This window comes from Antedon bifida, chromosome 9 (assembly GCF_963402885.1).
Source record: "Antedon bifida chromosome 9, ecAntBifi1.1, whole genome shotgun sequence".
Taxonomy (NCBI): Eukaryota; Metazoa; Echinodermata; class Crinoidea; order Comatulida; family Antedonidae; genus Antedon; species Antedon bifida.
In genome coordinates, this window is record NC_136234.1 from 6,823,591 (window position 1) to 6,837,053 (window position 13,463).

Genomic DNA, 13,463 nt, shown 5'->3' on the forward strand with positions numbered 1-13,463 from the left:
CTAATGTTTCACAATTTTTAATTTGGTCCTTTTGTCAGCTGAACCATAATATTTTTAGTACTGAATTTTTCCATCTACAAATAAATGTGTTTATGATCAATAAATATTTTCAGTGTACTTTATGAAATCATAAAATGAATGATGATAAATGTTCATCTTTGTTTAATATTACAATATAAAAATGACAGTGTGTGAAACAAATATAGAGGAGAAATAAAATTTTATTTTTCATCAATAAAACGCTGGGAAAAATAATTTTGATTTTTATAATAAAATGCTGGGAAAAAAACAAGTAAAAATTAATTATTGCTTAGGACGATAAAAAACTAATTTATAATTTTTTTTAAAATATTCCAACAAAAACCAAAGTCAACTGTGGTTTTGAATGAAGACAACACAAAGATAAAACTTTAAAATAACGACTTGAAACCAAGAATTGGCAAGCAGTACTAATAGGCTACGTACATCAATTAAATCTTTAAAAATAAATAACATATAGTTTTACAAATTCACATAAGAGGACCACAATGCATTGAAAGAAAAAAATTAAAATTTGCAAGCGTGAGAAATAGGTGAATTGTGCATACTGTATATGGAATCAAACAGCATAAGGCGTTTTAATAAACTGAATAGGTATATTCAAAACCAGTTTATTAATTTTAAAGAAAAAACAGTCATCAGAATTGAACATATCCCTTTGAACCACTCCAACGTGCCACTTCTCTATACCCTTCAAAAGTTCAAAACATTCAACATGGTATTTTCCATTTTTGTTTCTGGGTGATTTCCATTCTAAAAGACGTGTGTGAACTAATTCTATCTCTAAAAATATAACTACTCACTTTACTTTCAATCAAGACAAAACTATACTTACCTCAATATTATATACTCTCAACGTTATAGTATAACCCTTAATATATACTTCTATCAAAGCTATAATAGGGAGGTTCCTAATTAGGATGACCTGAGGACCTACCTAATGACATACAGTCAACTCTCCCAATACCAGACTTTTCTTAGGACCAAAAGGTCCCAAATTTATTTTTACCATCAAAAACCAGACTTTCCAGAAACCAAACCTATTTGGCCAGTCCAAAGATGTCCGTTATTGGGAGAGTTGACTGTACTTTGGTCATCGCTAATCATGAGCTCCCTCATAGCCCTGAATCTTTACCCGCTTCAAACTTATAATATTTCTCTTAATATAATTGAACCCGCCTTAAAGCACTGCACTCTCGCCTCACCCACTTAAAAAGCTAATATGTGCAATCCAACTACTTTAAAGAAACATTTACCAGTGAGTTGACCAATGACAAGCGACAGTTTGAATAATTCATCGCTTGTGATTGGTCAAATCTTCCACAGCTTACATCCTTGTGTTGCGTCTCCAGTGAGAACCAAGCTTTATGGGTTGTTGAACACGATATGATCTATTTTACTCAAAGTATTTGAAAGAATATTACAGTTAAAATAATTATGACATAGATACCAGCAATTACAGTAAAATTTAAAAGATATTTAAACTGGCATAAAACAGCCATTTTATCATTAATTAGAATCTAGCGTTCTGTAAGTTGGTGCAGATGTACCAACATACAGGAACTTACAAATAAACAAATTGAAGTGAGTGTATAATGAAAGTAGGAATTTGATCTTGAAATACCAGACCGCCTCAACAAATAATTGAGATAAATATTCCATTATAATATATAACAGTTTCAAATTCATTGTTCTTATTCAGAATTGCTGGCACAACAAGCTAAAGAAAGTCACAGCATTTTTACAAATTCTTAGTTTCTCTTCTTTTTGTTTGAAAATTTATTTCATGTTTTTCTTCTTTTTTTTTCCTTTTTTCCCGTTTTATTTAATTTTTTTTGTTTTCTTTAAATTTCTATCAATATTCACATGGAGGTATAAAAAGTAACCCGCTTTTTATACCTCCGCTATTTCACGACGTTGAAATAGTGACCGACACGGCACTCGCCGGAACAGACGAATCAGGTATCAAAATATGACTATCAAGCGTATCGTTGACGACTTTTAACCGTTTCCTCGGAACGTCAGGGTCACTGTCATCCGAGGAATCGGACTCGGAATCTTCACTATCGTTACTGGACTTGGAATTTGTTAGCATGCTAATAGTGTCTGGATCAATGAGACTTTCTGGATCTAATTTTCCTGTCAGTTGAGCCTTCTCTAGCAATGCAACTGAAACAAAATAAAAAAATGAAATTCATAATTCTATAGGTACATTAAAGCTTGGTTCCCACTAGAGATGCAATGATGCAGACGCAACGCAAGTGAGTTGACCAATGACAAGCGACTGTACTTGCGTTGCATTACGTCCTTGCGTTGCGCCCCCTAGTGGAAACCAAGTTATATGCCTGCTTGTTTCCGTCATAAGGTTTTGTCTAATGTCAGTAATATCTAAATGCTGTCTTGTTATTTGTTGATTTTTGCTTGTACATTTCAACCCTGTTAACGGTGACGTATGGTCACTGTAGGGTGATGATGAAATAAAATATGAAATATGTTGATTGAATATGACCGATAACAAAAATAAAATGCAGAAATATTAAAAAATTTCAAAATGCCTAATAAGGAAATCAACCATTGGTTCATGAGTTAGTAATTGAAATACCATGAAAGCAGTGTTGTGGAATAATATACAAATATAGCTACTAATGCATTGGAAATAAGCAAATGCTTAAAAGCTTGAAATTAATGAATGGTAAAATATAACCTTGACCTTAATAAATGTTTGACTTATTGTAGCAATACCACTATGGAAGAAAGTGAGTAAAGGGGTGTGGCCACACTGTCACATTTATAGCCTTGTTCTGGATTCTTGTGTATGCCTAAAATCATCAAATTATTTAGTGGAAAAAGCCTAATTATGAAAGCCTGAATCTACAGCACCTTTTATTTTTGCTTGAAAACAAAATTGTTACAAAATATAACCATACATTTATGCAACTTATAATTACATTGGCAGATATGCTGTAAATGCCTCGAGCAAACACTACAAATTTACATTATCTATAAAGCATGATTACCACGAAAGATAATTATATTTGTTTTTTAATAAATCCATCTCAACACTGCTGAGCAAATACAACAGCAAAGCAACAACTTTGCAATTTTATAGATAAATACTGCCCTCAATGCACACAACAATCATACTAAGTGTAAGCATTTGATTGGTAGATGGCAATATTGGTTAGATGAGGGAGTATGGACATAACATGGAATGGCATATTATGACATCATTCTTTTATGAGTGACCTAATTTAAAGTAGGTTGACCTCTGTTTAGTATATTATACTTTCTCTCTCAAGGACATCGTCTGCCCATCAATACAATCTGCTACATAACACCATTCGATACTCAATTACATGATTCTGTTTTAATTAAATCTGATTCGCATGAAACAGCTTAATTTTTCTACATTTTGACTAGGGCTAGTTTTCAGTCAAAGGTTTAAAAATAAAAATAACAAAATTTACAAACCCTGCCCATCGAGGAGTTCATTTTGCTTCTTCAAATCATCAATATCGTTTTGGTGCGAGTTATTTTTCCGTCTCATAAACTGGATATATTCTGTTGCCTTGTTAAGGATCTGAGCACGGGATGCCTGTGGTGAAAATTAAACAAATTTGATGAAAGTAGTAGAAATATGGTTAATTTATGGTGTTTGGACCTTGTCTCTTATTTCAATTTCAATAGAAGATTTTAGTTAATTTATCTTGATCCTTAACCAAAAACTGCCCTTTTTTAACAAATTGTTCAATTAAAACAAAAAGTCAAAGTCAGGCCTATTCAATTCATACTGTCTATGAATGAATGACTAATTAGGAACACAAGTGCTAGTTGATTAAACCCAGTAGTCACGTTTTAATTTACAATCAATCGGTATATGACAACAATTGTGTTTACATACCTTTTCTCCTTGTAAATTAGGGACAGCGTCTCTAAGCATGTTGAAGCTATCTTTAATGTGATCACGTCGTTTACGTTCAAGAGCATTGTGGTGAGCTCGTTTTTCAGCCTAGAAAATATAAAAAGACCTATTCCATTAACTTTCAAATCATGAGATAGACATCATCATTCTTTTTCTTCTGCATCCGTTTCTTATTGGAATGCGTTGCATATTGACATCCGTCAGGTAACTTCCACCAGTGTTTTCAAATCTCTCCTCAAAACCCACCTTTTGAATTTTTAATTTTCTAAATTTTTCTGTCAATGTAAAGCGCATTGAGGCTTTCAGTATATAAATGCGCTATATCAAGTACCAGTTATTATTATTATTATTATCATGAGTAGTAGTGGAGCTGTAACTTGGTGGTTAACATGTTTGCCTCCTAATCCCAAGGTAACCTAGTGTAACTCATGACTCTTTCAACTCAATTCAATAAGAAAAAACAAATAATAAAACAAAATGTTGAATACTACAATAATTTCTTCATTATGTTTTAGTTACTCATAAACAAAAACTAATTGTATAAACTTAAATTGTTGAAAAGTATAATATAAATTGATAAATTGTACCTCTCCAATTCTAGACTTCTTTCAATTTCATTTTAAGGAAGGACTCAAACCAAGTACAAGGACCAAATATGATTAGACAGATACTTTAGGTTGTGTAGATGTAAATAGGCTTATACAAGGATATACTGTAGCTAAAGTGTCAACAAATCTTATTCACAATGTTCCAAAAAACCCCCCTAAAAAAACATCCCAAAACAAGCCACATTATACAATGTGTCAGTTTGATAAGCCCATTTTCTTCACTTGAAGTGCCTGGACTATTAATACGATATGTTTATTAGTAAGGGCTTCCCATTGATTACTAGCTTTGATATAACTCCTCCTTCACTACAAAATTATAATGCTATAGCCTAGAGCTCATTTGCATACAATACATACACAGTAAAAATCAATTCCAATAAACTATGATAGAATATGTTTATAAAGCGTTTTGATGGACTGATGTAAAATCAACATACTAGGGCCCCAAGTGACGCCAGTTTACAAAGACAGACCAACGAAGCAGGCATGAATCTAACAAGACCAACTTGGACACACTCCAAGATATCTGAGAAGTTGTATACATGTGTAAATATACCCTCTAGTGCATAAATATAAAAAGATTAAATCTACCATATCGATGGAAATGTACAACATAATTTCACAAAATTCATGCTTAATACTACAGTATACACAGTAATTCAATACTCAACGTCATTCAAGAAGATTACACATATTGTGATTATATTACATAATTATAGTATCATTTCTAAAATTGTTATAAAATTTGGACCCTTATATATTTTCTTATTAAATATTATTAAATAATATATTCAAAATATATTTTATTAAATGATCTTACTACAACAATATTTGCACAAGCAACTGCACAGTTGTTTGTAAAATAATTTTATATTCAATTCCCGTCTTATTTTATATTCAACTCCCGTCTTATTTTATATTCAATTCCCGTCTTATTTTATATTCAATTCCCGTCTTATTTTCATCTGTAATTCTATCTTGGTCGAAAACTCTACTAACGACCCATATAGCCCCAGGATACAACATGTTCTATATTGGACAAAAGTGATAATGACCCAGAAAGCACTAGGACATGAAATACCATGCAGGGCAAATGATAGGGGCAATGACGTAACACACTGACCTAGATGCAAGGTAGGAATGTATTGCTGTGCTTTTAAAATCTTCTGTCAAGTTCATCTACTAGATAGTGGTAGTATAGTATACAGATATTACTTGGTATTGCACTGATATTCATCTAAGTTTGTACAATATAGATGTCATTTTCTGACAGTGATCTGAAAGAATCATGTTGACCTGGGTATGACATGCTGACCTAGGTATGACATGCTGACCTGGATGTATCATGTTGACCTAGGTATGACATGCAGACCTGGATATATCATGTTGACCTAGGTATGACATGCTGACCTGGATGTATCATGTTGACCTGGGTATGACATGATGACCTGGATGTATTTATGATTGGGTGTGTTAGGCATACCTGGATGTCAGGTTATATAGTCTGTTTTACATTTCCTATCAGTATCATGCAATGAGTTTACTATGTTTAGTTGTGCACTTAATGTATGCTTTTAAAACTTAATGTTCGTTAAGCGCATACATTTTTATGTGCACTACTGTAGTCATTTTTTATACATTAAAAAAAATTAACCACCAAAATGCAAAAGCATACTAAACAAACTACAATAGAATAAAATAACCCTAATCATACAAATTGAATTTAGAGGGATAGACTGAAATGTTATACGTGTCATAAGTCACATACAACAACATGCACAAGACTAAAGGCCAAAGGTCAACAAGCTATTATTTAACCATGTGAGTTACATGGATTACTACACGTTGCTTTTGTTATCTCCTTTACAACTTTTGGCTATCGTCCAAAATATTGATCCATCCCATGCTCAGTCTTATAGTAAACATAGCAATGGTCAAATCTGATTGGTCAGTTGACCTTTGAGCCAATTGGCCAATTAATCCTTCTTCACCTTCTACAAATCAATATATTATAGTGCTTTTAAGAAAATGTGTAACTTCATTGTTTGCAATTTCGGAATTACCAAGCCGACAAAAATAAGGAAATGGAAAGACCCATACAATGCTTACATTGTTATAAGTTGTTTATTCATATTAATCTAGATATGAGTAATATAGTCATTGACTGATCACGGAATTGCATAACAAATAAATTTACCTAAATAATATACGTGTCGACTGAACTTCGCTCAAACAAGAAATCTATACAAATAAATTCATCACTAAATACAATTTCAAACACAATCATCATGTTTAGATAAGTCACACCATTGTTGGAGTTTATCTTTACCCATGTCACAATGCTGAAGTATGTATATTGAGTGCGCAGCTTTCTAAACTAAGTAACTTTATTTTAGACTATGTTACTGATTCCTAATCTGAATTACATACAATAAATGTTATTCTTAGAACTTGACAAGAGCTACTGTAGACTCGAACCTAATTCCTCAGGACAAGCAGGCATATTAATCAGTTTGCTTTAACTATCCTTCTGCCAATTACAGATTTTTATCACAAAGATAAATATGTATTCTACGAAATAATAGAAAACACAATACGGAACTCAATAGATAACGGATCCTGTGACATGGATATTAAAACTAAGTTTACAATTTCCTTTACAGTTTTTACAGTCATCCCAATACCGGACACCTTTGGGCTGGCCAAATATGTCTGGCTTTCAGGAAAGTCTAGTATTCAGAATATGTTTTTAATGGAAAAAATGAATTTGGGACTGTTTGGACTTCAAGAAAAGTCTGGTATTGGGAGAGTTTCTGGTTTTCAGAGAGTCCTGTATTGGGAGAGTTGACTGTAACACAATCAGGTCTGCCAATATTTAACTTTACCATGGCTATTTTTACTGAATGAATATTGAAAAATGCTTTTATACAATATAAGATAAAACACCTAAATATTATAAATTTGTATGTTGTATTTTAATTAATTAATAAGTATATTCTGTACTTCGATAAAAAAAAATACACAAACATTTCACTTTCTACTGTACTATAGTTCATAGTAGTACTAAAAATAAATAAGGAAATATTAATTTTAAACAAGAAAAACAAAGTAGGAATCAACAAATATATCAGCTCTTCTTTTGAATCATTCATTTTACAAGGCAACACATGCTTCGTAGCAGATTGTTAAGTGTGTACAGTATGAATGCTACAGTACCTATCTACAGTATAAGGTTTGATCCGTGTTCTCGTTTGATTATAAAACCTGTAACTAAACAGTGTTGTTTTCAACTTGAATTTATAGCTGAGATCAAGTCAATGCAAGTCAGAATATATCAATGCAGATTACAATCGAACGCAATCAAGAATGTGTTTACTGTACAATGACTGTGATCCATTGGAATATTGTGAGACCCTAGAATAGCGATTGTTATCAACGGCAACAAAGCCTATTTGGGTCATAAATATTAATGAATAAATTATGCAACCATAATAAAACTGTGTTCATTGCTTAGAATTACAAAGAAAATTATTGATTAAAATTTATCTATAATTTTAAGGACTTTATGCGAATACAGTAACAATACATAATAGTACATAAACTTTTGCACCTGAATGGATTCAAGTGAAAACTTAATCTGATTGAAAAGATCTGCGACATAATTCAATCTGAATCAAATAAAATTCAATCTTGGCATGCACATACTATCCTACATTGTAAAGATTTCTCAAAACAAGAAGGAAGAGATTATTGCACATTCAAGGAATTTGGAATAAAGAAATAATGTGTCAACTAATTCTTGGCACATCCTATTGAGGTATACAGGATCTGACATACAAACCCACACTCTTTAAACCAAGATTTCAGATTCTAGAACCAGGATTGATTCAAAATTGACAGTGCCACTGCATGAAATTTCACAGGGCCTGTATGACACAAACTTGTATTGCGAATGTAACCATGTGTGCGTATAATTTCACTACTGTAGGACCTCTGTGACAAGCATGACACAAACTTGTAGTACAAATATAACCACATGTGTATAGAATTTCACTGGGACCTCTGTGGCAAGCAGCACCACTACAAACCATGTGTACATGGAATTTTCCCATTGTAATTGGCTTTTTATTTTCTTATTTTAGGATCAATGCATAATCTAAAAACAGTTTGACCTACTTAATCGGTAGATAATCAATGACCAGTGAAGCACAACGATCTAATAATAATTTGAACAATAGGCTTTACATCTATTTTAATTTAGCAGCATCAACTAATGCAATATTTCTCATAATTTAAAACGATGCTGTACGAATGACAATAATCATTGGATAGCAAGTTGCCTGAATATATTATCTGATTATTAACATACTATATAGGAGCATTATTTGAAAATGGCATTTCCACAATGACAAGAAACCATGACGATAACATCCAAAATGGTGGAGCAAATCATGTTTTTTTATTCCAAAGCAAACTTGTATAATCATTAACAAATGAATTATAATAAATATATTTTTCATATTAAAAACTTAGATCACAAAATGTTTTTTGTTTAAATTAATATATTTAATATTGAATTTATTCTTGTCATAAATGTATTTTTCTTAACTGTTCGTCTATAATTTTCAATCTTCTATTAAATTGTCTCGTTTACTGTTAGTGAGACAGAGAGACAGTTTCAGGATGTTTGGATTAAATATTTAAAAGCCTGAATCAGAAGACTACAAACCGAAAGAAAAAAATACAGTAAACTACTGTAGCCATTTCTTAACACAGTATTGAGTAAGAGAAGAAATAACATAGCTAACATTGTTGCAATACAGGTACTGTAAATTTAATTGCCAAGTAATTTTAATTTACACACTCCTTACAATGATGGGGTACTGTAGAACAGGACACTTAAACCTGTAGTGTAAGAAAATTGTTTAAAAAATGGTATCCTTAGGACAGTCATTGCCAATTGATTTTGTATGAAAGTGATAAGAAAATAAGATTAAAAAAGAGACAAGAAAATAACAGTATTTAAAATTATTAAAAATAAACTTTGTTGTCGCAATAAAAAAATACAATAAAATGTAAAGAAAGTGTAAAAAATCATGTAATATTATACAGATATTGACTGCTTAGAGGTGTATTATAACATTTGAGATCCTCTGAAGGAATAACTGTATGTATGTACGTATACAATACAAATAACTGGTAGGTACAGACCAAGAGTTCGGACAGAAAAACTAAATTTCAATGTGCCATGGAAAGATAAAAGGTAATTAATAGTAATACGGTATCAACATAATTAATATATGCAGGTCAGATGCTGGTGGTACAAGCTATAAAGTAATTCAACGCAAATCTAAACTTGACCCACTGTTTACAAATTACATTTTATTTGATTCTTTTCAAAAAATTGATGATTGGACCTGGGACGATTCAAATAATTATAGTCTAATTATAAACCAAATTTTAATAATCAAACAATGTTATCCGCCATTGGCATATACACATTTTTTTTTACAAACAAAATATTTCCATAAATAACCATAGCACTTTAACATAAATAAATAGATACAAAAAATAAAGAGGGAGCTAATTAAAAAATATTTACCTAGCTAGGTAGGTAGGCAGGCCCTAGGCTAAACTGTAGTGTATGTGGTCCTAAACAATTAATTAACACTATCACTATCCTATCTAATCGGAATTAAAATAAAACAAGGAAACATTTTTATAAATTCAATACCAACATTTTAGATAAATATGACACTATATTACACAAAACAATGGTGGTAAAACAATCACTCTTTGATCGTCGGTACTCTATCAAGACAACGTACAACAAATAATTCACGCACGTTGCACAGAGCTAGCGCGCTCTCACACAGGTCTTACCTGAGATTGGTCTATATCCCCGTCGTCCTGAAAACAAAACCAGAAAAATAATTAAAAATTCTCCACCATTTCTTACTTAAATTCTCTTTAAAATGTGTAAATAATATTATATAAATATACTTACATCACTCTCAACATCAATATCTCTGTCATCGTCACTCATTTTGACAAATAAATGTTAATTCTTGACCGAATATTCGACACACGCCTATGTTGCTTCGCAAGTTAGCTATTCACAACATGTCAAAAGCGATCGTAAACAATAAACATGGCGTCCAAACAAGGCCACATGTATTCACACAACACGTGTATGTCATGGGAGGAGCCATTAATCGAGGCTTCAGTTTCGAGTATTTCTGTAAGTTTTATTGTCATATATCATATCATTTGTAACTATATATAACTTAAATTTATACTATATTTTTGATTGTATATTTTTCATGTTATTATTGATTATTAGAGATGCAACGGTTGCAAACAAACGTTACGTTTAGAAGTACTGCACGGCGGCGGCGGCGGTTAAGGAAATTAATACTTTAAATTTGAAATGCGCATGACTGTTGCCGTGTAATCGCGATCTTCTGTGTAATGATCGCCTTAAAAAAAGAGGGCGGTATATCGTTTTATTTGTTTGTCACATATCACTGTTGGGTTATAAAAACGCGTCACAAATTATAATTTTGTAAAACATCTAAATAAAGCAACTTAAAATAATTAAGTATAGGGATGAGATGAGAACATTAAAACACACGGCTACATGGCATACAAAAATATTACAAATCATACACAAACATAATTTTACTGGTGACCAAAAAAGAATAGAATGGAAATTATTTTGACTGGCAAAACAAACACTGTAATTTACTAATATAGTAGCTTTATTGACTATGAAAAAACATATAAATAAAGCCTTACTTAAACATCTTTGATATATCGTATTGTCCCCAAAAAACATGAACAATGAAGACTATTCAAATCAGACTGTGAATAGGCCATTTCGCAGTTTTAATAAAGTTATTCACTTCATGAATGATTTCACTTATAAAAAGACAAAATAAACTATTGACACTGGCAACCAATTTGACTATGTTTTACTTGAAATTACAATTTTTTCAGGTATTTTTTTTTCCGATCCAATATGTGGTTAAGTTCATTATGTGACATTAAAATGACATTGTTTCACCAAAACACTAATGACAAAGATTAAGAAAGGGACAATGCCTACTTCACACAGAAGAATAGAGGCCTACAATAGATATTATTATTATTAGATAATAAATAAATGACTCGATCTTAAAAAATGACTGACAATTTAATTAGTGCATTATTTTGTATTGTTTGTATCATCTAATATTATAAGGCGCGCCCCACCATGTAATGCAATGTTGATTTTTTGTTGGCCCTTCTTTTTATTATTGCGTCAAAATAGAGGGCGCAATCAAATATAGACACGAGGACGACTCGAAAAAAAAGAATAGGAAAAGAAAGTAAACAACAAAAAAGGCCACACACAAGACGATATCGCCACGACGCATGGTTCAGGAAATGTAGGCCTAAGGACGTAAAATTTGATTTTTACATTTTAGGTGGAATGTGTTACTTTTATACTATTCAACAGATTATGATTTCACCGTTTGGTAATGTCATCGTAAGTAATTTTAGGCCTAATATGTCAATCTTTCAGTCTAGGCCTAGCCCTCTCTCTGTCTTAATAATAATTAAAGAAAGGCTAGGCCTAGGCTAGCTAGGCTTGCCTTCCAGGGTCTGTTCAAGAAACCGGCGACCAAGTTATTGTAGGCCTAGGCCTACCTCCTATGTTAGCTAGTGTAGGCTATTAATGGGAATCTGGTTGCTTATTTCCTGTTTGCTACCGATGAATGAAGGAAGGATATAAAAGTACAGAACAGTAGGCTACTAGTAGTAGTAGCCTACAAACTCAAAATTATGTATGACTGAGACTCAGTCTTAGAGTTTGATACCTAAGGCTTTTAGGCCCTAGCCTAGAGGCCTAATTAATTTAATTTGTTAAAAAGGTTTTACCTTTTATATATGTTTTTTAAATTAAAGTAATGATTTTTAATTGTTAATAAAAAAAAAGCCATATTATATAATGGATATAATTTTTACGTAGTAGACATTGTACGATTGTATTTTGTATATTTTTTAATGTTTTACTTTATTACACATATAAATAAAGCTGTGACTACACTGTATGTGACAAAACAATGTGATGTGCCCATGGACACGTATTTGAGCATATCACTATACCATACAGTATTTAGGCACATCACACTTTTTTGTCAAACTAGTTTGATAGTGTAGACAGAGCTTAAAGGACTTGTTTGTTATGCTCAGTGTAATGTAGGCTTGTTGCCAACTTCCTTGTATGATTTTCTATATCCTTTATTGTTCAATGCTGGCTCATTCCCAAATTAACGGAAATGAGTCGAGTTACCTACTTTTAAACACTTACTGTAGTTAGGGCATACAAAAACTGTAATGCTCTAGTATATGAAAATGTATCTACAGTAGTATGATTTCAAATGGGTTAGAAGGCGTGTACACTGTTATGATTACTTTAAGAATTGAACCTAACGCTTGCATGGTGAACGTCCACTAGGCCACAAGAGATTTGTGGAGCTATTCACAATAAATAAGAAAATAATATAAGCCTACCAACATTGAACATTGAGTTAATTTTGGAAGATGGGATTATAAAACTAGCAATCTACAGTAGTACAGTGGTAGATTTTTCATAAATTGTTAGTTAAGAATTTGTAAAATACTCATGGATAATAATGGCAATTTCTAGGTCTGTGATAACCATATTGACATACCTGTACCTGTACAAAAATAAAACAATTGTTCTACATAGCAGTCAAGGAAATATTAATTCTTCATCCATTGTTAGCATTTGTTGCGCATGAGCGATTAAAGTATAGGAGAACTTTCTCTAAATAGAATATTGAACCGTGATCGAACCGACTACAATTCATAGCGACCTTCATTGA

At 31.9% G+C, this 13,463-nt stretch overlaps 2 protein-coding genes across 3 annotated transcripts in view; one reads left to right on the forward strand and one right to left on the reverse strand.

Moving 5' to 3' along the window:
• Positions 1 to 203: 203 nt before the first annotated feature.
• On the reverse strand, positions 204 to 10,961 carry LOC144852453 (protein max-like). 2 transcript variants are annotated; one of them, XM_078710263.1, is made up of 5 exons: positions 10,577 to 10,956; positions 10,453 to 10,479; positions 3,941 to 4,048; positions 3,511 to 3,634; positions 204 to 2,208 (listed from the first exon to the last, which is right to left on the reverse strand). In XM_078710263.1, exons 1-5 carry the CDS (start codon positions 10,613 to 10,615, stop codon positions 1,949 to 1,951), a joined length of 558 nt encoding a protein of 185 aa, XP_078566389.1. In that variant the 5' UTR covers positions 10,616 to 10,956; the 3' UTR covers positions 204 to 1,948. The 2 variants fall into 2 exon arrangements, with proteins under 2 accessions (XP_078566389.1, XP_078566390.1); XM_078710264.1 differs by lacking the exon at positions 10,453 to 10,479 and having other exon boundaries at positions 10,577 to 10,961.
• A 989-nt stretch (positions 10,962 to 11,950) lies between these two features.
• The window catches only part of LOC144852432 (alpha-(1,6)-fucosyltransferase-like), a 33,270-nt gene continuing 31,757 nt past the window's right edge, over positions 11,951 to 13,463 (forward strand). The window contains exon 1 of the mRNA XM_078710232.1: positions 11,951 to 12,100. The gene's annotated coding sequence lies outside the window, so the exon portion shown is untranslated. The remainder of the gene's footprint in view (positions 12,101 to 13,463) is intronic.

Coding starts and splice junctions, on each gene's coding strand:
- LOC144852453 (XM_078710263.1), bottom strand. CDS start 10,615: ATGAGTGACGATGACAGAGATATTGATGTTGAGAGTGAT. Junction 3,635..3,940: donor CTAATTTACAAGGAGAAAAG/GTATGTAAACAC, acceptor TTTTCACCACAG/GCATCCCGTGCTCAGATCCT. Junction 2,209..3,510: donor TGAACTCCTCGATGGGCAGG/GTTTGTAAATTT, acceptor ATTTTGTTTCAG/TTGCATTGCTAGAGAAGGCT.